At 38.6% G+C, this 27527-nt stretch overlaps 2 protein-coding genes across 4 annotated transcripts in view; both read right to left on the bottom strand.

The window, feature by feature from the left end:
- Positions 1 to 437: 437 nt before the first annotated feature.
- On the bottom strand, positions 438 to 21395 carry soul4 (heme-binding protein soul4). 2 transcript variants are annotated; one of them, XM_079808417.1, is made up of 6 exons: positions 21328 to 21395; positions 14333 to 14542; positions 14131 to 14222; positions 6961 to 7102; positions 4576 to 4759; positions 438 to 4492 (listed from the first exon to the last, which is right to left on the bottom strand). In XM_079808417.1, the coding sequence occupies exons 2-6, from the start codon at positions 14487 to 14489 to the stop codon at positions 4318 to 4320; spliced, it is 750 nt and encodes a 249-aa protein (XP_079664543.1). In that variant the 5' UTR covers positions 14490 to 14542; positions 21328 to 21395; the 3' UTR covers positions 438 to 4317. The 2 variants fall into 2 exon arrangements, with proteins under 2 accessions (XP_079664543.1, XP_079664544.1); XM_079808418.1 differs by lacking the exon at positions 21328 to 21395 and adding an exon at positions 19338 to 19367.
- Positions 21396 to 23599: 2204 nt separating this feature from the next.
- klc4 (kinesin light chain 4) overlaps positions 23600 to 27527 on the bottom strand; it is a 55758-nt gene continuing 51830 nt past the window's right edge. Inside the window, exons 16-17 of one of the 2 annotated variants that reach the window (XR_013815856.1) lie at positions 25779 to 26316; positions 23600 to 25477 (exon numbers count right to left, since the gene is read on the bottom strand). Coding sequence is in view for 1 of the 2 variants with exons in the window: in XM_079807904.1 (XP_079664030.1) it covers positions 26233 to 26316 (84 nt within the window). In the remaining variant the exon portion in view is untranslated. Of the gene's footprint in view, positions 26317 to 27527 lie in introns of both variants that reach the window. The other variant, XM_079807904.1, reaches the window with a different exon arrangement.

Below are 27527 nucleotides of genomic sequence, written 5' to 3'. Positions count from 1 at the left end.
GCTCTTAATGCATTGTGTTTCCTTCTGGAGCATCAGTGAATGTTTGAACCTTTTTTAATAGTGTTTGAGGCCCTCAATTTGAAAAGATGGATCTCAAAATCATAGTCACTGCTGGAGAGGGTTAAAATATGCAAAAGATGCTGGAAAACTGAAGAATGTGCAGGACCTGGAGGATCAGTTTAACTTCTCAGGACAAACAAAAGACTCAAGGACAACCATCAAAAAACAAAATACAGACGTGGATCATCCAGGGAACGACACACAGTATTAAGAATCAATGGTTCATAAACTTTTGAACAGGGTAATTTTAATAAATTCGGCAATTTTTATATATATATAATTTTAGTGAGGTCGTAAAAGTTTCTAGATTATGTCTTCGGCAGGTAATGGGTGTAATGATAGTAGGGAGCAGAAGGTGCGATTAAACAACAATTAAACACCATTTATAGTTTTTTTATTTGTAAAATTTATACATTTATTCAACTTTTTATCTCTTTGTAAAGCAAGCTACTGTTACTATGCCCAGTGTTCTATAAATAAAGTTTATTAGTGTTATTACAGACTCGAGGGAGAGAGTGCAAGTTTTAAAATACTCTGACAAGGCAAAATCCATAATAGCACAACCTAAGCCATTAATGTTACCAAAGCAAGAAATCAGGTTAAAAAAAAATGTCAAAACAGTACTTTAAAAAGTTGAAAAGACACTAAACATGTTATACAAACGTATGTGAAACATCACTGCAACCTTACATAAAACACAACAATGAAATACATTGAGAAGTACGTGCCGTTACGTCCTTGAGACCAAATAGTAATCGGATTGCAAAGGGACATATATTTGGGCTGTGTGTCACCTTAGATCTAATAATGTGGTCTCATTCATTTGTAGACTGCATCTTAATAAAAGAGATCAACAAGCATACCTGTAAAAAAATACAATGCCATACTCCATCTTGTGGGAAATTTAAATGGCAAAACACTACTAATATATAAGTAACAATCTGATTGGCCCGTAAGATAAAAACATAGAAGATTATGAGTTTTAGTGCGCTGATTGTCTGGTAAATAGTTTGATAACTATAGTTTGACACAACGTATTCATTTTTATTTTACTTTACAATAGTCTTCCAACACAGAACTTAAACAACTAATTAAAACGACAATAACTCTAAATATATGATAAGTATTAAAACGTAATACCCAGCTGCAAATACATATTTGTTTATGACATTGACTTCGAGCAACATATATTGCAAATAAGAAGCTATTACGGCACTATGGAAAACCTAGAAACACTATTTTCTGTGATAAACAAACAGAAACTGAAAAGGAAAGTAAATTCAAGTAGTGTAAAACATTTCAAATCAAGCAGAAAACAGAGGAAGCGTAATGAATCGTCTTCAACCCCAGTTAGCACAAAATGTTTCTTTGTGTTATTCAAGTTAAAAAATAATGCCAGGGTGACGTTTCACCCGCTGATAACTCTAAGCAACTCCATGTGTTGAAATCAACAGTGCTAATGTACGTGTATAATCTAGGGGTGTAACGGTACACAAAACTGACGGTTCGGTACGTACCTCGGTTTTGAAGTCACGGTTCGGTACGGATTCGGTACAGCAGTTTTACAAAATTGCTTTTTATAAATTTTTATTCAACAGTGGTTTAATAAAAAAATGTTTTGTGTCTGTAAAAAAGAAAAGTTTCTTAAATATAATGCTGTAAACTATATAGGGAGCCCTTACTTACATATTGCTATTAAAGATTAACAACAGAGCCCAAACTATTAGCCTAAATTCATTTGCTATTTATTTTTAGATATAATAATCAACACTCATAAGCTTCACATAAGGCAGTTTTTGCATTAAAGGGGTGGTAAACAACGATTTCACTATTCTAACTTTAGCTAGCGTGTAATGTTGCTGCTTGAGCATAAACAACATCTGCAAAGTTACAACGTTCAAAGTTTAAAGCAAAGGGAGATATTTGCTTTTAAAGAAATCAGTTTCTAAGAACTACAGCAAACGGCCAGCAGGCGACTACACACATTCCTCCAGGGTTGGTGACATCAACAGGCTCAATATTTACATAAACCCCTCCTCCGAGAATATTAAATAAGGGGGGGGGGGGGGGGGGGGGGGGGGGTGAGGCCATTTTGTATCGCGGCGCTGTTGTGGTATAGTTAGGCTGGAGTGTTGTTGCCGCGATGCAGAGGAAACGCTGTTATTTCCATCCGGATTGCAGGTCTGGGGTACTTGCCTTGCTCTGTTCAGCCTTCCTTGGGACGGGGGTGCGTTGCAGAGCGTTTAACATACAGCATGTTATATGCACGTGTGTTTGAGTCAGCGGGGAACAGGCGCGCGCAGGGCTTCCTGCAGCACATCTAACAGAGGAAAACATCCACCGTCTTCGCGATTTCAATGCCAGATTTGCACAATGTCAGCTGCGTGAAAAAAACACTGCCGGTGCGTGGATGCACGACGCGCGCGCTGCACATTTCACGGAGGACAACACAAACTTCCACAAACTTCGCGAGTTCAATACAGGATATGCACAACGGCTTGTCCTGAAAGCTGGATTTACAAACAGAAGCTGTTTACGGGCCACAACCTGTAAGTCTGATTTATTTTTCTTCGATGTGTTTTCCTGTAATAGGTTGTAGCAAGGAAGTAAACAGATGACAACGCTGTTCTGCAAACCAGTCTGTTAAATGCTCATTCATACTTAACGTTATCCGACGAACACCTAACGTTACAAACATTAACGTTAAAATCTCAACAGCGAACCTGGCATTAGTGTAAATGATTCTTTGATTAGAGCTTTTATGTATTGTTTATCTACAGGCTTGCTAAACATGCTTCTGTGTGTGATTTGGCTAACTTACTAGTTAAAGCCAGTGCTTAGTGTTCGTTTTGGGTTAACGTTAGTTCTTGCGACAGATATTTGGCTATAATCGTTCTAAAAATACAAAAGTTAAAGTGCCATTCAGTAGCGATCATTATAGATCCGCAGTCTTTACTCTCGAGGACTGAGCAGGTTCTGCTCGATCATCTTCACTCAAATGTTCTGGGTCTGATTCGAGCTCATATGGTTTTATTGACGCCGTTGTTTCTAATACTGAACAGCCTCCGGTAAGGGGCGTGACGTTTCCGACATACGTGCACTAGGCGTTTAGCGAATCACAACACACTGGGCCAGCTAACCAATCTGAGCCCACTGCGTATTTTTGAGGGACTGGCTTCATACAACCCGGAAAGCATCAGACCGTTTTACAAGGAGGGACAGAGCAGTGTAGAATAAAGGTCAAATATATGAAAAATAAGGCAATTTTTTTTAAAACGAAGCATGAACACATGTTACAGTGCACCCCACAAACACAGCCAAGCCTTCAAAAGAATGTGTTTTACCACCCCTTTAACTTCTAAATCTAATTAGTATTATTTTTTCTCCAATTCGTTGTTGAAATATAATCATTTAGTGGCTGTAATTTTCATGACAGGTTTATTTAAACATACGTTAAATAAACAAGACATCACTAACAGGCTAAGTAGTATATAATGAATATATATAGGCTAATATAACGAATATATAGGCTAATATAGTGCATGTATTCAGTGAAAGAGTTAATCTCTCTAGTGAACTCACAGCTGTGGACACTGAGTGACTTCTGAGGAATGACGTGATTCTATATGACATTGTTTACAAGCTGTTTTATTGTCTTTCCGCGGTTGAAACACAGATGGAGCGATTACACAACATATGATACGTTTCAGTAAGTTGTAATGTATCCTCAACATACCTTAAGATATTAATTTATGTTTATTCTTTAGAAGAGATGATCGCGTTTACTCTGCCGCTTGAAGTTGAATTGATACGCGTCTATCAGTCACGTCACATTATAGAGCATTAAAACGGCATTTATCGTTTGAATTTCGTGATAAAATGGACTGAATACTATGAATACACGAATAAATGTTCGTGTGGGAACTCGGATTGAAGTGTGTTTCCGCGCTTTAAACAAGCCGACTGTTAACTGTTAAAGATTGCATTCATAACCGTTCGGTACACGCGCGCACCGTACCGAAAGCCCAGTACCGAAATGGTTCAATACGAATACGTGTACTTTTACACCACTATATATCTATTGTGTAATAAACTTTAGTTTCTTCAATGATTAAAAACAAATGTTTTCTGCATCACAATCACAACCATGCAAAAGGATAAAAGGGTTTTGATTGTGACTAGCTCCACACCTTCATTTCGAGACATTCGGTCGACTCAAAACATCTCCACTGGCTTAAAAAATGTGCGCGGAAATGTTCACGAGCCACGGCGAATGAACCAGATCTCATTCCTACGTTGGGGCACGCCGGGATTCTCGTAAACGGCTACCATGTATCGGTCCTGGATAACATCCCCAGAGTTGCCCAGAAGCTCCCAAAGGGTGCTGATCTGATGAGAGATGGTCTCCTCTGTTGTGGTCCCACGAAACACCCTAGAACAAAACAAACTCTGAAGTAGAATATGCATTCTAGAAGGTGCTTACATCTCTAAAGAATTGCTAATGTGAGTGAGTACCTGGTTATGACTCGGATTGTGTCCCTGTCAACGATGCGGATGTCAGGATCGGTCGGTTCAGGCGGTCTGGCTTGGAACTCAGCCGGCAGATAATACGCCGTCAACACATCCTTCGTGAAGTTAGTGCCATCATCTGCCATTCTGATCTCATTCACAACAGGCACCGTCATGCCAAGGTACCGTCCTGGAGACAAAAGAGCCTGAACTGAGCTAAACTAGACAGGACTGCATGTTTTGTTCAATTATTATTATTTATTTTATTTGAACAGGGACAGTGCAGAATAAAACATTAACCCTGTATATAACAAAGAGAGATGCATTGCACCGGGTTTTAGCAAATTGCTATTTTCCACCCGTAGTTCTTGGGCAGGTAAATAAAACATACAATAAATTCACAGTTACTAAATTCAAAGTTGAGCAAAATTTCAAGTACAAAATTATCAATTGGCCCCTTTTTTACATTTTCGAAAACGATCATATTGAAATTTGTTTAGATAATCTGTGCATTCTGTAAGAGTGGTCACACTTGAGTTATTAGAACCAAACTCAGACCTCTTTCAGCTGAGCTGAACCACTTTTACATTCACACTGAATCTGGACTCAAATCTGTTTTTGGTCCACCTAAGTGATTTTGATTGAGCTAATTATTAGGGCTAGGTATTGACACAAATTTAACGATTGAATTCGATTTCCATTCACAAGCTTTCGATTCGATTCAATATCGATTGTTGTGGATATATATCAGATGGCAAATTTTCTTAAAGGGGGGGGGGGGGGGGGGGTCTAATGCTATTTTGTGCATTCAGCCTCATTTACACTGATAAAGAGTTGGATTCTCATGCTAAACATAAAAAAAAGGAGTATTTCTGTGCCAAATACAATCCTTCAGGATTCGAATAAGTTTCGCAATGTTTTTTTCGAGTATGGGTATTACGTCAAAATGGGTGGAATTCCTTGTGTGGGCACTTCTCCCAGAAGAGTGCATTCGAGAGCGCGGCCATAAACAAGCTTCGTTTAGGTTATGTAAGCTTTCGGCAGCGCTGTCAGTTTTAGACCGCAACATCAACAATGTCAATAAAGAAGTGTGTTTTGGGTTGTGAGGGAAAGATAACCGTGTTCAGAAAAAAACATATCCAGTGTCCATAAACTCGTTTGTGAGTTCGAAAAATTTACCCTAGAGATGAGTGTTTTGATAAATACCGGTACATGCACCACATTACATATTCATTATAATTTTTACCCCAAAATGAAAATTAGCCCATGTCATCCTAGGTGTATATGACATTCCTCTTTCAGACGAATAAAATCGGAATTATATTAAAAGGTCCTAGCTAATCCAAGCTTTATAATGGCGGCAATTGTTGCTCTGTTTTTGAAGTCCATAAAAATGCATCTGTCCATCAAATAATGTGCTCCACACGGCTCTGGGGGGTTAATAAAGGCTTTCAGAATCGAATCGATGGGTTTGTGTAAGAAAAATATCTATATTTATAAGTTTCTAAAGTTAAGTTCCGGCTGATCGCCTTCCATGGAAAAACTGTTGAAAGTGCCTCTCGCAGTTCAAAATGCTTAATTCCCGGGTATACTTCGGCCGTCCGCGTTCGTGCACCGTCTGTGTGCAACAGCGAATGCGCCAGCAGTACAGAAGAGTCCACTAGGTGGCAATGCGCACAGTATTGAGCACAGTGTTCAGCCGACGAAGAAGAGTGTGAAAAGACCGGTTTAAAAACAAAACGCTTGAGAAAAAAAAGAGAACATTTTTGATTCTTCAGGGTTTCTTCCAAACTATGGTGCAATGGTGGATGCACTACAGTTCTTCTCCGATCATGCCCAGCAAATGTCCCGTTGATGACAGGACTCAGTGCTGCCCTCCGATGTCTGGTAGAGCATAGAACATTTTTTTACTGCGCATGTGTCGATCGCGATCATCCACGCGCATCCGTGGTGCAGTATACTTTGAAAGTCTGCGCGCGTGACGCGTCCGGGCGCGGAAAGTGAAGTATACCCCGGGCTTTACGCTACGTCTGACGAGTGTAACTGGTAGTGTAAGCATTTTGAACTGCAGAGGCACTTTCAACACTTTTTCCATAAATTGAATATGGAAGGCGATCGGCCGAAACTTTACTTTATAAAGCCCACATTGAAGCCAAAAGCTTCACATTAAAGCCCAAAGACACATATTAACCATATTAACACTCGTGAGTAATTACTACCAACTATTTCTATGGAGACTAAAAACTACCAACCCAACGTAGTATCATGCGGCACCTCGAGTGTTAAAGATTTATCCTAAAATTCACATAAATGTTAATTTTCTGCACGTTCATTTTCCGTCTCCTGCAGTAAAACTGAGATGAAGAGGTTTGTGTGTGTGTGTGTGTTCACCTGTTGAATTCTCCTTGCAGATGAAGCGCATGAGCTTCATAAATGCATTGGAGATGCTTTGCTCATACAGCATCTCTGCTTTACTGACACATGCCCATTTTCCTGGAGGATACACTCTCTCCTCGTACAACACCTCGCCAAGCTGCAACACATTGAAGTTCAGCAAATCATTAGTTTAATAAATCATTGTTAGTTAATTTTACCTCTGGTCCATTACATAATATTAACACACTACTTTGGACTTTTATAATATATTAGTAAATGTTGACATTAACATTAATAAATGCTTTCGAACTAATATGTGACCCTTGTGGCAATAGCCAACAATACATTGTATGGGTCATAATTATAAATTGTTCTTTTATGCCAAAAATCAGTAGGATATTAAGTAAAGATCATGCTCCATGAAGATATTTTGTAAATTTCCTACCGTATAAATATAAAAAAAAATATTATTAGTAGTAATATACGTTGCTAACTTAATTTGGACAACTTTAAAGGCGATTTTCTCAATATTTAGATTTTTTTACTCGGATTCCAGATTTTCAAATAGTTGTATCATGGCCAAATATTTTCATATCCTAACAAACCATACATTAATGGAAAGCTTATTCTATTTAGAATTTTTTAAAATATGACTGGTTTTGTGGTCCAGGGTCACATATAGTTAACTAATGTTTACAAATGACAGCTTTATGTCAGGAAATCATACTGACCACAAACTTTTATATCAAAAGTTTGTGTGTGTATCAAGAAATAAATTTGGATTAATCTGTTTAACACATTTATTTACATTTTAGTGCAACCTAGTGCTTGTATTTTCTTGCCTATCACTCAATATTGTAAAACGAAAGGCACCGTCATGTCAAATGCTGATTATAAACATTGATAAATCGATAATTCGCTTTGAACAAGATTTAAGAATACAAGATGGCTTAAAACTTATTTCAGCTGATTGGTTAACAAAAACATATTTTGCATATCACACATATTTGTAGGGAATAATTGACGAAGGGGCCGTTGAATCATTAGATAATAGATGGTAACTTAGGTGTGCATTATTTTCTAAATGATTCAACAACCCGGAGTCAATTATTCCGCTTGTACTACGGTTACCACACCTCAAAACATTGTTCAGATTATGTATTTCAAGACATTTTTCAGGATTTTGTCCTTGAAATGCTCGTGTGCAGGACTATTTTCTTAGGCATCTAAAACCAAGCCTCCGTTGCTGATTTTAAAACTCAGTAAAACTCATTTAAAAATCCAAGATGGCTGAAAACTTATTTCAGCTGTTGAGAGCCAATTGTGTTTATGAGGGAGTCAGAACAAGGAAGTTGTTTTAGCACTGTCGTGGGACATCCCATGGCTAAATGGAAACATTTAAAAGGACAAAGACAAAACGGCTATGGATTTATAAAGGTTTATAATCAGTATTTGAATGAAAGACAATAGGAAATAAACACAAGCAAACAATTCAGTCAAACGTACAAAAGCAGTGCTCTAGTACAGGATTTACTAAATACGAAACTATTTACCAGGGACTATACACCAATTATTTTGGATTAATCTGTTAAACATATTTATTTACATTTTAGTGCAACCTACTGCTTGTATTTTCTTGCCTATCACTCAATAATGTAAAAGGAAATGCACTGTCATGTCAAATACGAATTATAAATATTGATAAATTCATTATTCGCTTTGAACAAGATTTAAGAATTCAAGATGGCTGAAAACTTGTTTCAGCTGATTGTGTTAACAAAAACATATTTTGAATATCACACATATTTGTAGGGAATAATTGACGAGGGGCCGTTGAATCATTAGATAATAATGCACACTCGAGATGGTAACTCAGGTGTGCATTATTTTCTAATAATTCAACGACCCGGAGTCAATTATTCCGCTTACACTATGGTTACAACACCTTACAACATTGTTCAGATTATGTAGTTCAAGAAATTTTGCAGGATTTTGTCCTTGAAATGCTTGTGTGCAGGACTATTTTCTTACGCATCTCAAACCAAGCCTCCATAGCTAATTCTAAAACTCATTTTAGAGCTAGTGAAGGAAGCTTGTGCCACTGATAGCAGATAATACAGTTATTAGAGGAGAGAGAGAGCGATAGAGTGAGAGATTAAGCGTGTGTGAATTACCTGATTCTGCGTCTCTCAACAGCAGGGCCGCAGCTAGCAATTTTGGGCCCAATGAAAGAATATGAGGTTGGGCCCCCTACCGTGCCAAACATACAGGCCAAACTATAGCGATCCAAAATTGTTGTCAGCAATTTAATTATATGTAGGCTATATCTGTGTTAAATAGCACAATACCTTCTTCTCATCTCCATCACCTTCTCCTTCCTGACCTGCATATTTCCCTTCCCAAAGCTGAGCTTTGGTTGATAAAGTCTTTGCAAACTGATTGTTTCAGTTCTGGCTTTTTCTTATTTTATTATACTGTTGTCTGTGGTCTCCTTGTGACGTTTGTGTACATTCAAAAACATCATAATGAATAAGTAATAGGCTATTTTCTGCCCTGGTTTTGAGCCTCTCTCAAGAAACGCTTGGTTTTTATGGACGTGCCGCACTGAAGACTTAAAAGTAAACGCCCACGGCTAGGATTGGATATGCTTTGCAAATTTAATGATCTTCGGGTCCCCCGTGAGTACATGTGAGGCACTGTTTTGAAAGCCAGTGGGGAAACAGCAACCGGAATGATTCGTCCCTCAGGGCTCGCAAAATGTCTTTATCAAACAAACATAATGATTTATCTCTCATCCACCCACAATTAATATGAATATTATTTAATATAACTTGGCCTGCCCGATCCGTGGATATAACTGCGAACCGTGCATCACACACGCACGTGCACGCGGTCGCGCCAAGTACGTTGCAGACAGCATGACAAAAACTTCTGCATTTTTCCTTCAAATATCAAGTCAAGAGAGTGAACAACGCACATCAAGAAAGGAATGTCATTTCACTATTTAAGATGATACGTATTGGTAGCCCGTCAGGAAAACACATAGCCCGGGACGTTGGGCTTTACTATATTTTACTATATTTCTTTGCTCTGTCACTGTCACTGTGTGTTTAGGTTCTTTTGCTGTTGTTGGCTGTGAGGACCTTTGAAATAACTGAAATCATTTGGAGTGATATGGAACTGTAATGCGGTCAAGAACCTGTCTGAACTACTTTAGCCATGCGTTTCCCTGAAAATAATTGCACACCTTAGAACAGGGGTGTCCAAAGTCGGTCCTGGAGGGCCACTGTCCTATGGCCTGTTGCACAAAGCTGGTTTCAGTTGCTACCCAGGTAAGTTCGAGATTAGTTTAAGCAAACTCTGTTTTTTCGGGCTAAGGTTGATTGGTTTTTAGCAGTGTTTATCACCATAGTAACTTACACGACACGGCTAACCTGCTCTGGAGCAGGTTTTATTCTGGGTTAGAGATCCCAAACCGAAACTGGACCAATCAGTTGCAAGTAAAGATGCAATAAAGCCACACCTCCTGTATCTCTCATTTCAAATTAAAGCAGTTTATAGTGAAAAAACTTTTGCTCATCTTTTGGTGCTAATTATTAGAGCCCTGCATTTCTGCCCAAGCCCGACGGGCCCCGACTTTTTTACCGCCCCTAGGGCCGGGCTTCGGGGCAATTTTCCCGTCATACCTCAAACGTGGGCCGGGCTTCGGGCCTTTTTAGGCTTCTCCTTCATTTTATATTTTAGACATACAATAATTAAAAGAAACAATGAGATATGCTGCGCTGGTGGAAACAACATGAGACCATGATATCGCGAGTCCGCAACTGTCAAGACTGGCTCGCACAGTGTTTAGAGCACGGCGCTATGCAACACGCAAATAAGTATTTTAACACCTGTCTATCAGCTAGAATTCTGACCCTCAAAGACCTGTTAGTCTGCCTTTAAAATGTCCACCTCCACTCCACATTTATTATCCTAAATTAGATGCACCTGTTTGAGGTCGTTAGCTGCATAAAGACACCTGTCCACCCCATACAATCAGTAAGAATCCAACTACTAACATGGCCAAGACCAAAGAGCTGTCCAAAGACACAAGAGACAAAATTGTACACCTCCACAAGGCTGGAAAGGGCTACGGGGAAATTGCCAAGCAGTTTGGTGAAAAAAGGTCCACTGTTGGAGCAATCATTAGAAAATGGAAGAAGCTAAACATGACTGTCAATCTCCCTCGGACTGGGGCTCCATGCAAGATCTCACCTTGTGGGGTCTCAATGATCCTAAGAAAGGTGAAAAATCAGCCCAGAACTACATGGGAGGAGCTGGTCAATTACCTGAAAAGAGCTGGGACCACCGTTTCCAAGGTTACTGTTGGTAATACACTAAGACGTCATGGTTTGAAATCATGCATGGCACGGAAGGTTCCCCTGCTTAAACCAGCACATGTCCAGGCCCATCTTAAGTTTGCCAATGACCATTTTGATGATCCAGAGGAGTCATGGGAGAAAGTCATGTGGTCAGATGAGACCAAAATATAAATTTTTGGTCATAATTCCACTTAACGTGTTTGGAGGAAGAAGAATGATGAGTACCATCCCAAAAACACCATCCCTACTGTGAAGCATGGGGGTGGTAGCATCATGCTTTGGGGGTGTTTTTCTGCACATGGGACAGGGCGACTGCACTGTATTAAGGAGAGGATGACCGGGGCCATGTATTGCAAGATTTTGGGGAACAACCTCCTTCCCTCAGTTAGAGCATTGAATATGGGTCGAGGCCGGGTCTTCCAACATGACAATGATCCGAAGCACACAGCCAGGATAACCAAGGAGTGGCTCTGTAAGAAGCATATAAAGGTTCTGGCGTGGCCTAGCCAGTCTCCAGACCTAAACCCAATAGAGAATCTTTGGAGGGAGCTCAAACTCTGTGTTTCTCAGCGACAGGCCAGAAACTCCAGCACATATAGCTGTTGCTTTTAATGAATATTTTATCAATTCTGTGGATGAAATCGCGCAGAATTTTCCTCTAACAACTGGAGATATTGTTAAAATAGATGAAACTAAGCCTTCTTTTTGTATTCAACCGATTTCTGAAATTAAAACTCAGGCAATTATTAATTCTCTTAAAAACTCAACAGATATTTATGAAATGGATTCTAAAATGCTTAAATCCCTGAATGAACATCTAGCCAACCCTATCACACAAATTGTTAACCAGTCAGTATTAGAGGGGATATTTCCAACTATTTGGAAGACTGCAATTGTAACTCCCATATTTAAGTCAAATGACCCTCTGAACATATCTAACTACCGCCCAATTAGTATTCTACCTGTGGTCTCCAAGGTTGTTGAAAAATTTGTATCAGAGCAGCTTGTCTCTTTCCTTAACAATAGTCCATTTACTCTTCACCCGATGCAGTTTGGTTCCAGGGCCCATCACTCTGCAGAAACAGCTAACTGTTTCTAATTTATTCACAGGCGTACCACAAGGATCTATACTAGGCCCGCTTTTGTTTAGTCTATATATTAATGATCTGCCATCAGTTTGCCCTGATATTCATACACTAATGTATGCGGACGACACTGTCATTTATGTGCATGATAAAACAAAACTGGCTTCATAATGTTATGGCTGCTGAAAAAAAAGGACCATAGCTATGGATCAGATCACAAATTGGCTAAATTGTTCATGTCTCCAATTAAATGTAGATAAAACTGTGGGAATGTTTTTCACGAAGAGGCAATGTAACCTTGTGTTAAATATAACAATTTCGGGTCAAAACATTAGTATCGTGCCACAATTTAAGTATTTGGGCGTAATTATCGACTCTAATCTTTCTTTTAAAACACATATTAAGAAAGTGTGCAATAGGGTCAAGTTTATCTTAGCTAATTTTAGATATATTAGAAATGCACTTACTTTTAATGCTGCCAAATTATTTATGGATGCCATGATTATGTCACATCTAACATATTGTCTGACAAGCTGGGGACAAATTAACAAATTATCACTAAAACCATTAGCAATTCTTTATTAAAAAAAAAACTATTAAAGTCTTGGACCAGAAGCCTAACAGTTCACATCATTGTATTATCCTTAATAACCACAAACTGCTAAGCTGGGAAGATGTAATCAAATATAAAAACATCTGTCTGGTCTATAAAATCTTGCATAATACTGCTCCTGCTCCTTTAAATTCACTCATAATCCAACGTAATAATAGCAGTCAGAGCACCAGAAGCACTACATGAGGTGACCTTCTTATCCCATTCAGGAAAAGCACATTTGGTCAATTATCATTTTCTGTCACAGCAATACGAAACTGGAACTCATTACCCATTAAAATAAAAGACATACATACGTATTCCTCCTTTACTACACACCTTAAAAACTGGCTGTCCGACAATTATAACTGCACACATTAATCTGACAGATGGGATGTGTTTGTGATGTGACATGGTCATGTTGCTGCCATTAGATTTTTGTTGCCTGCCTCAATGTTAGGTCTTTTGTCTCAATGTGGCCTTTGTATGATTATTTTGTATGTGAAATTTGTACTGTTTTAATGCATGAACTGCTTTTATGTCTTTGCAATTGGTGCTTGTTTGTTTGTGCTTGCCTCAAGTGTGTGTGTGTGTCACACATGTGTACGTCTTACACCCTCTTGCTTAGCCCTGTTGTAAATATAATTGTAATTTATTTTACTTGATGTATGCCTATTAACAACTGGCTGGGGACTACAGCTGGAAATTAGCCGTAGAGGCTAAAGCTGCTCTTTTTTATAAAAAAGGGACTGTCCACGTCATTATAAACTAATAAACTAAACTAAACTAAACCTGACTGATCTAGAGAAGATCTGTGTGGAGGAGTGGGCCAAAATCCCTCCTGCATTGTGTGCAAACCTGGTGAAAAACTACAGGAAACGTTTGACCTCTGTAATTGCAAACAAAGGCTACTGTACCAAATATTAACATTGATTTTCTCAGGTGTTCAAATACTTATTTGCAGCTGTATCATACAAATAAATAGTTAAAAAACAATTTTTAGATAATGTCTCTTACAGTGGACATGCACCTACGATGACAATTTCAGACCCCTCCATGATTTCTAAGTGGGAGAACTTGCAAAATAGCACGGTGTTCAAATACTTATTTTCCTCACTGTACAAACTAACACGACTGATCTTACCTTCTCGTGTCTGGAGACGGTGACAAAAGGCACTTGCTCTTGTTCTGAGCTCTGGTTCCTCCTCGTCATCTCCTCAATGGGTCCTCTCATCTCTATACAAACACCAAAGTCAACCATATTAGATTCTCTTATGAAAACAGAAGGAAACTGGTCACAGATCGTTTCTTCTCCTGTCTCGTGGGCTGTGGACAGTGTGCTGTACCTCTTGGAACAGACACATGATGTGTCCTTCCTACGGCCTGCCAATGGGCGTACATTCGTTCCTGCTCCTCATCCATTGGTTCAGAGCTGTCTGTGACGTCATCATCCACCTGCTCATCATCCAGTCCGTCAAGATCCTCAATAGAGATCAGAGCCATTGTCCAAAATGGCACAGTGAGAGGCAGCGAATCAGGAGGTGAATCGGGAAGCTCTTAAGAGAGAAAACAAGAGTCTGGATCACAAAATGCATTTTGTGTACGTAATAGGCGATTCTGCGCGAAATGCAATGTACAAAAAAATTTCTTGAATGAAATATGCATTTAGTGATACAGACAGATCCTTCCCGAAAGTAGGCATCCCTTAAAAAATATATAAAATCAGAATTCAGAAGAAAAAGTCAGAATGAGATGTTAACTCAAAACTGCTGGATATAAACTAGGAACTGCGAGAAATAAATGCTGAAATCGTTATGCCGAACATTTAGCTTTTTACCACAAAATTTAGTTTATATCATCTCGCAAATCTGAGGGAAAAAAGTTTGAACGAACGATGTTATCGCTCGGAATTATGAGAAATAAATTCAGAACATTTTGATAAAAATTTTGCAATTATCTTCATTATTTCATGGTGGAAACCAGCTTCCATAGGAAACTTTAAACTAACAATATAACAAAATTGCAAATATCCATGAAAACATGTCTACTGAAATCAATTTACATCAACATCTGCATATATATACACCAATCAGGCATAACATTATGGTTCATTCCTAATGTTGTGTTGGTCCCACTTTTGATACCAAAACAGCCCTGACCCGTCGAGGCATGGACAATGGACATCACTACCTAAGCGGTTTGCCTTCTTCCCATAGTGCATCCTGGTGCCATGTGTTCCACAGGTAAGCTACGAACACGTACCCGGCCATCCACGTGATGTAAAAGAAAACGTGATTCATCAGACTAGGCCAACTTCTTCCATTGCTCAGATGTCCAGTTCTGATGCCCACTGTTGGCTCTTTCGGCGGGGGACAGGGTTCTGTATGGTCACCCTGACTGGTCTGCGGCTATGCAGCCCCATACGCAACAAACTGCGATGCACTGTGTATTCTGACACCTTTCTAAGAAACAGCATTAACTTCTTGAGCAGTTTGAGCTACAGTAGCTCGTCTGTTTGATCGGACCACACGGGCCAGCCTTCACTCCCCACGTGCATCAATGAGCCTTGGCCGCCCGTGACCCTGTTGCCAGTTCACCACTATTCCTTCCTTAGACCCCTTTTGACAGATACTGACCACTGCAGACCGGGAACACCCCACAAGAGCTGCAGTTTTGGAGATGCTCTGACCCAGTCGTCTAGCCATCACAATTTGGCCCTTGTCAAACTCACTCAAATCCTTACGCTTGTCAATTTTTCCTGCTTCTAACACATCAACTTGAGGACAAAATGTTCACTTGTTGCCTAAATGTTCATAATGTTATGCCTGATCGGTGTGTATATGTGTTTTTTCAAAAGTCATGAAAAATGTTTAAACAAGTTTCAGTTGTTAAGTTTCATTTAAAAGTGTTTATTTTTATTTTTTGACTTTTTTTATGTCAGGCGGTACAACCAAATAATAATTGTATGTATACAGTATACTGTAGTTGAACCACCTACTCATACTTGAAATGAGCAGTTTTTACCCGTATTTGAGAGAGATCTACAATGACACATTGTCATCTTTATTGTTATAACTTATTACCTTGTCAATCGATAAGAAAAGAGCCATGTTTGCAGTTGTGCCACCCTGACATTTGAGAATATAAACATTTCTGGACAACATTTTTTCAATGATCTCAACTTGTAGTTTCTTAGTCTGCTCATTTGTTTGGACAGTTGCACCACCTGACATTTTAAGGGTTTAAGATAACAAAACACAAAATTATATTTATTATTTAAACATACAAAAAATGTATTAAACCTAAATAGGTTTCATAGAATAAAGTGATATGTCTCATGAATTTATCAAATTATTATTTAAAAAAAAATAATGCACTTGTCTTGGACACAAAACTATACCTTGGTGGTTGACATATTTGGCTGAAAAAAAGTTAAAAAAAAAAAAATCTCAACTGTAGATCACGGAACTACAAATGAGTATTTTGACCACATCATCCTCGTTATGCATGTTGTCTTACTCCAAGCTGTATAGGCTGGAAAGCCTACTACCAATTAAGCATATTAGGTGATGTGCATCTCTGTAATGAGAAGGGGTGTGGTCTAATGACATCAACACCCTATATCAGGTGTGCATAATTATTAGGCAACTTCCTTTCCTTTGGCAAAATGGGTCAAAAGAAGGACTTGACAGGCTCAGAAAAGTCAAAAATAGTGAGATATATTGCAGAGGGATGCAGCAGTCTTAAAATAGCCAAGCTTCTGAAGCGTGATCATCGAACAATCAAGCGTTTCATTCAAAATAGTCAACAGGGTCGCAAGAAGCGTGTGGAAAAACCAAGGCGCAAAATAACTGCCCGTGAACTGAGAAAAGTCAAGCGTGCAGCTGCCAAGATGCCACCAGTTTGGCCATATTTCAGAGCTGCAACATCACTGGAGTGCCCAAAAGCACAAGGTGTGCAATACTCCGAGACATGGCCAAGGTAAGAAAGGCAGAAAGTCGACCACCACTGAACAAGACACACAAGCTGAAACGTCAAGACTGGGCCAAGAAATATCTCAAGACTGATTTTTCTAAGGTTTTATGGACTGATGAAATGAGAGTGAGTCTTGATGGGCCAGATGGATGGGCCCGTGGCTGGATTGGTAAAGGGCAGAGAGCTCCAGTCCGACTCAGACGCCAGCAAGGTGGAGGTGGAGTACTGGTTTGGGCTGGTATCATCAAAGATGAGCTTGTGGGGCCTTTTCGGGTTGAGGATGGAGTCAAGCTCAACTCCCAGTCCTACTGCCAGTTTCTGGAAGACACCTTCTTCAAGCAGTGGTAAAGGAAGAAGTCTGCATCCTTCAAGAAAAACATGATTTTCATGCAGGACAATGCTCCATCACCCGCGTCCAAGTACTCCACAGCGTGGCTGGCAAGAAAGGGTATAAAAGAAGAAAATCTAATGATATGGCCTCCTTGTTCACCTGATCTGAACCCCATTGAGAACCTGTGGTCCATCATCAAATGTGCGATTTACAAGGAGGGAAAACAGTACACCTCTCTGAACAGTGTCTGGGAGGCTGTGGTTGCTGCTGCACGCAATGTTGATGGTGAACAGATCAAAACACTGACAGAATCCATGGATGGCAGGCTTTTGAGTGTCCTTGCAAAGAAAGGTGGCTATATTTGGTCACTGATTTGTTTTTGAGTGTCAGAAATGTATATTTGTGAATGTTGAGATGTTATATTGGTTTCACTGGTAAAAATAAATAATTGAAATGGGTATAAATTTGTTTTTTGTTAAGTTGCCTAATAATTATGCACAGTAATAGTCACCTGCACACACAGATATCCCCCTAAAATAGCTAAAACTAAAAACTACTTCCAAAAATATTCAGCTTTGATATTAATGAGTTTTTTGTGTTCATTGACAACATGGTGGTTTAATTATTAATGTTGTAAAATTAATCCTCAAATACAACTTGCCTAATAATTCTGCACTCCCTGTATTTGGTCTCGTAGATTTTGTCCTGAAATGTACATTTATTCACTAGTTTACCGTCTTAGTGACTAAAATTGTCATATGGTGTGACATGAATGTTATTGTGTATTAAATTAAAAAGGGGGTATAATGGGATCATGCAAGTCTTTATCATTACTACATAAAAGTATAGCATTTCTTATTTGCAAATATGTTACATTTTGCATTATTTTAATTTATCAACACTCATAGAAAGACGTTTACTCGTAATCTTTCAATATACTTCAAATTAATTTGGGAATACCTTGTTATAAAAGCACCAAAATGCTTGTAACCTTTGCTGGCACTATTCCCCATCTGTCACATTGATGATTTTATGATTAATAAGCAAAAGGCCTTATTTTTTTCCAAAATTCTGAATGTCACACCAAATGACATGGTGTCACGCTGTATGATAAATCACACCACACAACAATCTGTATGCAAAAATGTGTATTAGCTGCATTTAACAAACAACCAAACTGACAAGTGAATCATTGTTTCAGTTACAGCAAAATCACGAAATTGAGTTCTACTTCTAGCAAAGAATCGTATGTTTATTAAGGTCATTATCCCTTGTACCTCCCCTTTCAGTTTTTTCTCTTGACAAATTTAATCATGAACACAAGCATTTCAGAAATATGCACTGCAAAAAATAATCAGATTCATAATTTATTGCATTTACTTTTGCATTCAAGAGTGATTGATTGAGTGAGTCTGCGAGTGTGTGTGTGCCTGCTAGTGCAAGTGTGTGTATGTATATCTGTAGAGCCTTCTTTGAGCCAAGTTTTTCAAGTATAATGTGCTTTTCAACAAATCAAATAAATATAGGGAAACATTTGAGTGACAAAACGCTGTAGTTTAACATGGATTCAGCTTGAAAATAGGATAGTAGGGAAGTAGGGATTCCCCAAATTGAGTTGGTGTATAGATATTAAATGTGTGAATAATATAGTATCAAAATATGTTAAAAGGACGAAATATTCAATAAACTTAACTATTAGCTATAAAATACGTATCTAAGAGCATTATTTACGTATTTAAATGCAGTTCATATCATATAGTGTGACAAAATAATCATATGGTGTTACAATAAAACCCTGTCACACTTTATGATGTTGTGTCGCACCATATGAGGTTTCATGTACTTAGCATGACATTAAGCAATGTGCTTTTATGCTAACATCCTAAAGCCATGCTAACTACAATATGACAATATAGTTTTAAAGGTAACTTTTGTGTAAAATGGGTCACACCAAAAGACAAAGACCAAAAGGGCAAAGGGGAACTGAAGCAGGAGTTCCGGATTTACTTGATTTTTTTTGAAAACATGAAGAGAGAAAACGCAACTTGTAACTTTCAGTGTCCTTCTGAGGTGTTGTTCTTTCTCCTGAAAGAAGAAGGACCCCCACTCCCCAAAGGTCTCCAAACAATTGCCCGTAAAAAAAAAAAGGAATTATGGCGTCATACCATATGATATCCATTTTTGGGACAAAATGTTTTAGTTAAGGGTGGCTTCAAAATATTATGCCTAAACTTTTAGTCAAGCAGACTCACAAGTAGACATCTGAGTAATCAATATATGATTGAATAAACATAAAATTAATTCATTTTCTTGTTTTTATTCAAAATCAAAATTTTTGAAATGTGCTTGGGACAGTCACGCCATATGAGCTTTTTCTGGTTTGGCTGAAAATTGTGACAAAAATGAAAGATTAATCCCATGAATGCTCTGTATGTTCATTTATAACAGCACTTGCTGAACAATATCACCAAAGTTTTTGACATATTTTTTTTATAATTTACTTAACTTTGACACATTGGACCAAAAAAAGGCCATGTCATGTCAACTACCGCACGAAGCATGTGTATGATCAGTCTTAAAGGATTAGTTCACTTTTAAATAAACTTTTGCTGATAATTTACTCACCCCCATGTCATCCAAGATGTCCATGTCTTTCTTTCTGCCGTCGAAAAGTCCAAACGGTTCAAGGTCCAAATGACAGTTTCACTACAGTTTCAAAGGGCTTTAAACAATACCAAACGATACCAGACGATGAATAAGGGTCTTATCTAGCGAAACGATCAGTTTCTGTGAGAAACAGAGCAGTATTTATGCTATTATTTTACCTCTTATCAGACGAGCGTGATCATCTCTGAGCTCAGCCATAACTTCCGCCAAGTGAGGACAAATACGAGCGTGGTCATAGATGTATACGTAGATGCCTCATTAGCGCCTGCACGGATCAGTAGAATGAGGCATCTATGATCGATATTTCTATGACCATGCTCGTATTTTGACCTCACTTGGCGGAAATTATGGCTGAGCTCAGAGATGATCACGCTCGTCTGATAAGAGGTAAAATAATAGCATAAATACTGCTCGATTTCTCGCAGAAACTGATTGTTTCGCTAGATAAGACCCTTATTCATCGTCTGGTATCCTTTGGTATTGTTTAAAGCCCTTTGAAGCTGTACTGAAACTGTCATTTGGACCTTGAACCGTTTGGAGCCCATTGAAGTCCATTATATGGAGAAAAACCCTGGACTGTTTTCATCCAAAACCTTAATTTCTTTTTGACTGCAGAAAGAAAGACATGGACATCTTGGATGACATGGGGGTGAGTAAGTTATCAGCAAAAGTTTATTTAAAAGTGAACTAATCCTTTAATTACTGATAGCACCACTAGGAAGTGCCAACGAGGTTTCTATTGTTTTGACCAATGATACACCAGTGTGTGTCTGTTCAGCTCCCTAAAGATTAGACATATATTTCACTGGACCCACTGTCATCAACAGGTTTATAGGTGCATTAGAAGATAACATGTTTTATTAAAACCATTAACAATATCAGAGTTTAATCGATCAGCAATCATAGAAACATTAAGTATACGAAATAGGCCTCCTCGAAAGCTTCTTGATTTGATTCTGCTATTGCACAAATCCATCGGGACAAACGGCGGTACTAAGGTTTCATTGCACGTTCTTCACATGCGAAAAAACATATGTGATATGAAAGGCTTAGCGAATAAATGAGACTGATGTGCAACAGCGCGTGATGTCAGAAGGACAACAAACGGGGGCCAAACAGAACAACAACGGGTTTGCGCCGACCCTCCCCATACAATTATCGAATGCACTTTATTAATAATATTTAGCGCCCAACTTGCCCAGTAGGCGGAACTATAGAAAGCAAAATATAGAATTATCTTAATTAAATGGCGCCCAGTGACAATGTCATACACGTCAAACACTTCCGATATATCGAACCGATCGTCTGTGCTGTAACCTAATATTTAACGCAACGTATTATAATGATAATTAAGAATGACCTACTTACCAAGCAGACACAACAAACGCACGACAGCCTAAAGCACTGGGGATTTTAGAGCGGCTCACTGCGCATGCGCGGAGGTGTGTCCTATGATGCCCTGCTCCACATATATCAAAACACCAGTATGTTTCTCCTGTATTGGGAGCTTCTGTATAAGCTACATCTTCTCTTTTGGAATAGCACGCATACAGTGTTGCCAGCTCTGCACTACATATACCCAATGACCACATCCCAAAAATCTAAATATGCCATTTTCATACCTAAAATGCCTATTTTTGCGGTCAATTTTGTATAAAATGAAAACCACAATTGTTGTGATAATAAAAACAGTGCAAAGTCTCTCTAACAGTGGCCCTACACAAAATTCAAAGGGATATTTCACCCCAAAATTTAAATTTTGTAATTAATTACCCTCATGCCGTTCCAAACCTGTAAGACTTTCCTTCATCTTCTGAACAGAAATGAAGATCTTTTTGATGAAATCTGAGAGATTTCTGTCCCTCCATTGACAGCTATGCAACTAAAAAGATAAAAAGATTGTAAAACTAATCCATATGATTTGAGCGGTTTAGTCCAAACGTTTTATATGATGAACAGATTTAAGTTAGCCTTTTATTCACATATAATTATAAACATTCATCAACACACACATCAGTCGTGGTAAACAGAAGCTTAAGCATGTTGGCTTGACGTGCGAGAACCATTTAGGTTCATTCTTGTGTAACGCAGCACGATTGAGCTTCCGCAAGAACCAATGAGGTTCATTCTTGTGTGTTACACAGCACGTTTGAGCTTCAGCAAGAGCCAATGAGGTTCATTCTCATGTTATGCAGCACGTTTGAGCTTCCTCGAGAACCAATGAGGTTCATTCTTGTGTGTTACACAGCACATTTGAGCTTCAGCAAGAGCCAATGAGGTCCATTCTCATGTTACGCTGCACGTTTGAGCTTCAGAAAGAGCCAATGAGGTTCATTCTCGTGTTACGCAGCACGTTTGAGCTTCAGCAAGAACCAATGAGGTCCATTCTTGTGTAACGCAGTACGTTTGAGCTTCCGCAAGAGCCAATGAGGTTCATTCTCGTGTTACGCAGCACGTTTGAGCTTCAGCAAGAGCCAATGAGGTCCATTCTTGTGTAACGCAGCACGTTTGAGCTTCAGCAAGAACCAATGAGGTTCATTCATGTGTTAGGCAGCACGTTTGAGCTTCAGCAAGAGCCAATGAGGTCCATTCTTGTGTAACGCAGCACGTTTGAGCTTCAGCAAGAGCCAAATGAGGTTCATTCTCGTGTTACGCAGCACGTTTGAGCTTCAGCAAGAGCCAATGAGGTCCATTCTTGTGTAACGCAGCACGTTTGAGCTTCAGCAAGAACCAATGAGGTTCATTCATGTGTTAGGCAGCACGTTTGAGCTTCAGCAAGAGCCAATGAGGTCCATTCTTGTGTAACGCAGCACGTTTGAGCTTCAGCAAGAACCAATGAGGTTAATTCTCGTGTTACACAGCACGTTTGAGCTCCCGCAAGAGCCAATGAGGTTCATTCTCGTGTTACACAGCACGTTTGAGCTTCCGCAAGAGCCAATGAGGTTCATTCTCGTGTTACACAGCACGTTTGAGCTCCCGCAAGAACCAATGAGGTTCATTCTCATGTTAAGCAGTACGTTTGAGCTTCCGCAAGAGCCAATGAGGTTCATTCTCATGTTAAGCAGTTTGAGCTTCCGCAAGAGCCAATGAGGTTCATTCTCGTGTAACGCAGCACGTTTGAGCTTCAGCAAGAGCCAATGAGGTCCATTCTTGTGTAACGCAGCACGTTTGAGCTTCCGCGAGAGCCAATGAGGTTCATTCTTGTGTAACGCAGCACGTTTGAGCTTCCGCGAGAGCCAATGAGGTTCATTCTTGTGTTATGCAGAACGTTTGAGCTTCCTAAAGAGCCAATGAGGTTCATTCTCATGTTACGCAGCACGTCTGAGCTTCAGCAAGAGCCAGTGAGGTCCATTCTCATGTAACACAGCACGTTTGAGCTTTTGTTCTCGTGTATCAAGCAGATTCGGTTTAGCTTCTGTTTATGTTCACTGATCAATGTTTATCGTCATCATCCAAAAGACAGTGGGTTCCTTATTCATGCTCTCCCTTTTTTTATCTGAGGTGCTAAAATAAAAGGTTTCACATTTATTATTACTTATAACTTAATATTGTCTTAGTAAAAGTCAGATGTAACAAGGATATTTCCAATGCCCTGAGCAAAATCAAGCATTGACGTAGCAAAATGAAACGCACATTGCATGATTTCACTTAAACTTTTTATTTCAGTCAAGCCAAATCAGACAGTCAAAGCATCTAGATTTTGCCAAGCAAATGACCCTCAAATCATATTTAGATGTTTATACAAACAAATCTCAGCAGAAGTCAGTGGGCGCTGGAGCATGAAATGATTGGAAATAACCAAGTCTTTAACAATGAAACTGCTGTTCAATTACACATGCGGACTGTAAAGCTTGCACATGGTTTTTGTAGTACAAATAACAAACCAATAAAAGTAAGTTCCATATATTCAAATTCCATATATACAGATTCCTTATACATTAAAAAAATTTAATTTGCGGTTTAAATTTGAAAAACAAAAAAATTACATGGTGATTACTTTTGAAACTTGCAGAGAGTAAAAAAAAACGATGCGTTACACAGGCAGTTACAGACACAGGGTCACTACCTATAAATTAGGACATATTCATAACATAATAAATGAGCAGCTGAAATAAAACGACTGATGTGCATGACTGATGAATCAGGTCAGGAGGAACACAACACCTCTCTGGAGCTCTGTTTGAACAATGCTCGTGCCCTGGGTTTCTTTGGGGGGTTTTGTCAAGGGAGGTCAAATTTCACTGTTAAATATGTGTCAAAGGATATTGAATACCTGAGAGAATAAGCCAGGTGGATTTCTGGTCTTTCCCACTAGGGTTAAAATCACCCATTACATAATTAAAATCTGTGCACACAAAGCCTCCCATATAGCAGCCATCACACTCCAGTGTTTTCAACATAAAATAGTATGTTTTGCAAGTAATATTTAGGCAGTTGTCATAGATTTTCAGAGTTTAAAGGGTTAGTTCACCCAAAAATTAATCATCATCATTTACTCAGCTTCATCTAGGGCTGATGTGGTGTTATGATATACAAAGTGCCTATTGATTATGGAAGGTTGTTTCCATCATGAAAAAAAAAAATGGTAATTTTGACTTTATCTCACGTTTCTGACTTCTTTTTTCTCTTAATTGCAAATTTATATCTCAGTTAAAAGAAAAAAGTCTCAATTGTGGGATGTAAACTCCTAATTCACAGAACTGTGAGATATAAACTAGCAATTGATAGAAAAAAGTTCAAGATTGTGAGATGTAAACTCGCAATTGTGAAAAAAGTCACATTTGTGAAATATAAACTCCCATTTACAAGATTAAAGTCAGAATTATGAAACTCGTAATTGTAAAAAAGTCAGAATTGTGATATAAACTCGCCATTATGAGAAAAAAGTCTGAATTGTGAGATTTAAATTTATATTTGCGAGAAAAGTCTAAATTGCAAGATATAAACTTGAAAGTGGGAGAGAAAATTCAAAATTATGATTAGAAATTTGCAACTGCAAGAAAAGTCTGAATTGTGAGATTTAAATTCGTAATTGCAAGAAAGTCAGAATTGTGAGGTGTAAACTCATAATTGCGAGAAAAAGACAGAAATGTGATACAAATGTGAAAAAAATGTCAGAATTGTCAGACAAACCTGTAATTGCTAGTAAAAAGTTTGAATTGCAAGATATAAACTCGAAATTGGGAGAGAAAATTCAAAATTATGATAAAAAATTAGCAACTGCGAGAAAAGTCAGAATTGTGAGATATAAACTCAAAATTCAGAGAATAAAGTCAGAATTATGATATAAATTTGCACTTGTGAGTCTTAATTGCAAGATATAAACTCGTAATGGTCAGAATTGTTATACAAATTTGCAAAAGTAGGGAAAAAATTGAAAAAAGTGAATTGGGAATTTAAATTCATAATTGCGAGAAAAAAGTCAGATTTGTGATATAAATTCGTAATTGCGGAATTTTTTTTTTAGATATAAAAAACTCGGAAAAAAGTCAGAATTGTAAGTTATACTTTTTGTGAGCTGACTTTTCCTCAAAAAAGTCAAAAGTCCATCCATCCATCCATCCATCCATCTTCTTCCGCTTTATCCAGGGCCGGGTCGCGGGGGCAGCAGTCTAAGCAGAGATGCCCAGACTTCCCTCTCCCTAGACACTTCCTCCAGCTCTTCCGAGGGGACACCGAGGCGTTCCCAGGCCAGCCGGAAGACATAGTCCCTCCAGCGTGTCCTAGGTCTTCCCCGGGGCCTCCTCCCGGTTGGACATGCCCGAAACACCTTCCCGGGAAGGCGCTCAGGAGGCATCCGGAACAGATGCCCAAGCCACCTCAACTCAAGCCACAAAGTCAAAAGTCATAACTCACAATTACCAAAAAAATCACAATTGTGAGGAAAAAAAAGTAAGAACTGCTGCAGATATAAAACTATTCTTTAACAAAAATCATTCTATATTTAATTCATACAGACTCTGCAGTGTTTTATTTTTACATCACTGTGGCAGAGGGAAAGATTATCAGTTATCTTCTTCACCCTCAGGGAAGGCATGTACAGTATGACTTTAGTGCTCAAGTTGTGTAGGCTACTTTTGTGGAGCTTTTTGTCGTTTGGCAACACCCATCTCCATTCACTTATACTGTGTGCAAAAGAGCTGTGTGAACATCTTTTCTATTCCTTGAAGAGAGTGAAACATGCGTGTGAGAGAGAATGTACAAAGAAAAGCCAAAAACATTCATGATTAAAAGCACATGAATCAAATCTAGTGAGAAACAGGTATGTGTTTTTCATTGGTCTGTGCTTTTGTACAGCTCCACTGTGCTTGAGCTCAGAGGTCTGCTGTTTCTCAGCGTCCTTGTGGTCCCCGAACCCTGTGACGAGACAACCAACAAAGCAGTATTACTTTATTAATCTCCTGTCAAACTAATCAAAATCATTCCTGAGCTCACGTGTCAACTCAACCTGATCTCACAGGAAAATTTAACTGTGTTATGAGCTGGCGATTTCGTATGGATTTGTATGTGAATCATACAAAAACGAATGATTATTAGCAAAAAACATACCTCTTAATATACCCGTCACTGGGGCGTGAGCAGATTGTACGAATTCATATGAATTCGCCACCAAAATGCAAAATAGTTCAGATTTTCCATGATTATGTTGTCAACTCAGCTAACAGGGAACATTCTCTGAACGTTAGCTAACATTGTGTCATGGTTCTCTCAAAGTTATGAACAGTAACGTTAATAGAACATTCGTTCAGTTATCTGGTTCTACAATAATAAACGTTAGCACAAAAACATGATTTATAGAATGTTCATTTAGCATTTTTTTCTGAAATGTTTTTTTAATGTCACCATTTAACAGAGAACATTTGAAAGTAACGTTCCCATAATGTTCGAAGATTGATAAAATGGAATGTTTCCTTAAAGGGTTATTTCACTCAAAAATGAAAATTATCCCATGATTTACTCACCCTCACGTCATCCTAGGTGTATATGACATTCTTCTTTCAGCCAAACACAATCAGAGTTATATAAAAAAATATCCTGGCTGTTCCCAGCTTTATGATGGGAGTGAATGGGGGACGAGATTTTGAAGCCCACATAAAAAGCTCATCCATCCATTATAAAAGTAGAAAAATATCCATATTTACGAGTCTAGTTCTCATGGAAGAGAGACCTCTGACCCGACCAAGCGGCAACCTCCCGCAGTTTCTCTTGAAACCAATACGGAAGTGACTTAAACTGCAATTCATCGACTGGCCACTAAAGACAGGTTCCAGAAGGGAGAAGGAATCTCATTTAGCTCCATGTTAAAATGCCCAACTTTACATTAGAAAAAAAAGCATGTTTACGGCCTGGTACAAATTGTGGTTTTGGTCTATATGGCTAATTTTGCCCCTCATGACAACTGTGAGGGGGGTGAATTTTTTTATAACTCATTCGTTTACATTAAATAAAGCCTTCAAATTCTACATAATTAAGGGTGTGGTCACTTTGAGTGACAGGTGGATAGTAGGGCTGGGTATTGACACAAATTTCACAATTCGATTCGATTTCGATTCTCAAGCTTTTGATTC

This window comes from Gobio gobio, assembly GCF_949357685.1.
Source record: "Gobio gobio genome assembly, chromosome: 24".
Lineage (NCBI taxonomy): Eukaryota > Metazoa > Chordata > Actinopteri > Cypriniformes > Gobionidae > Gobio > Gobio gobio.
The sequence above is the reverse complement of the archived record's forward strand: the minus strand, read 5'-3'. Positions and strand labels throughout refer to the sequence as shown.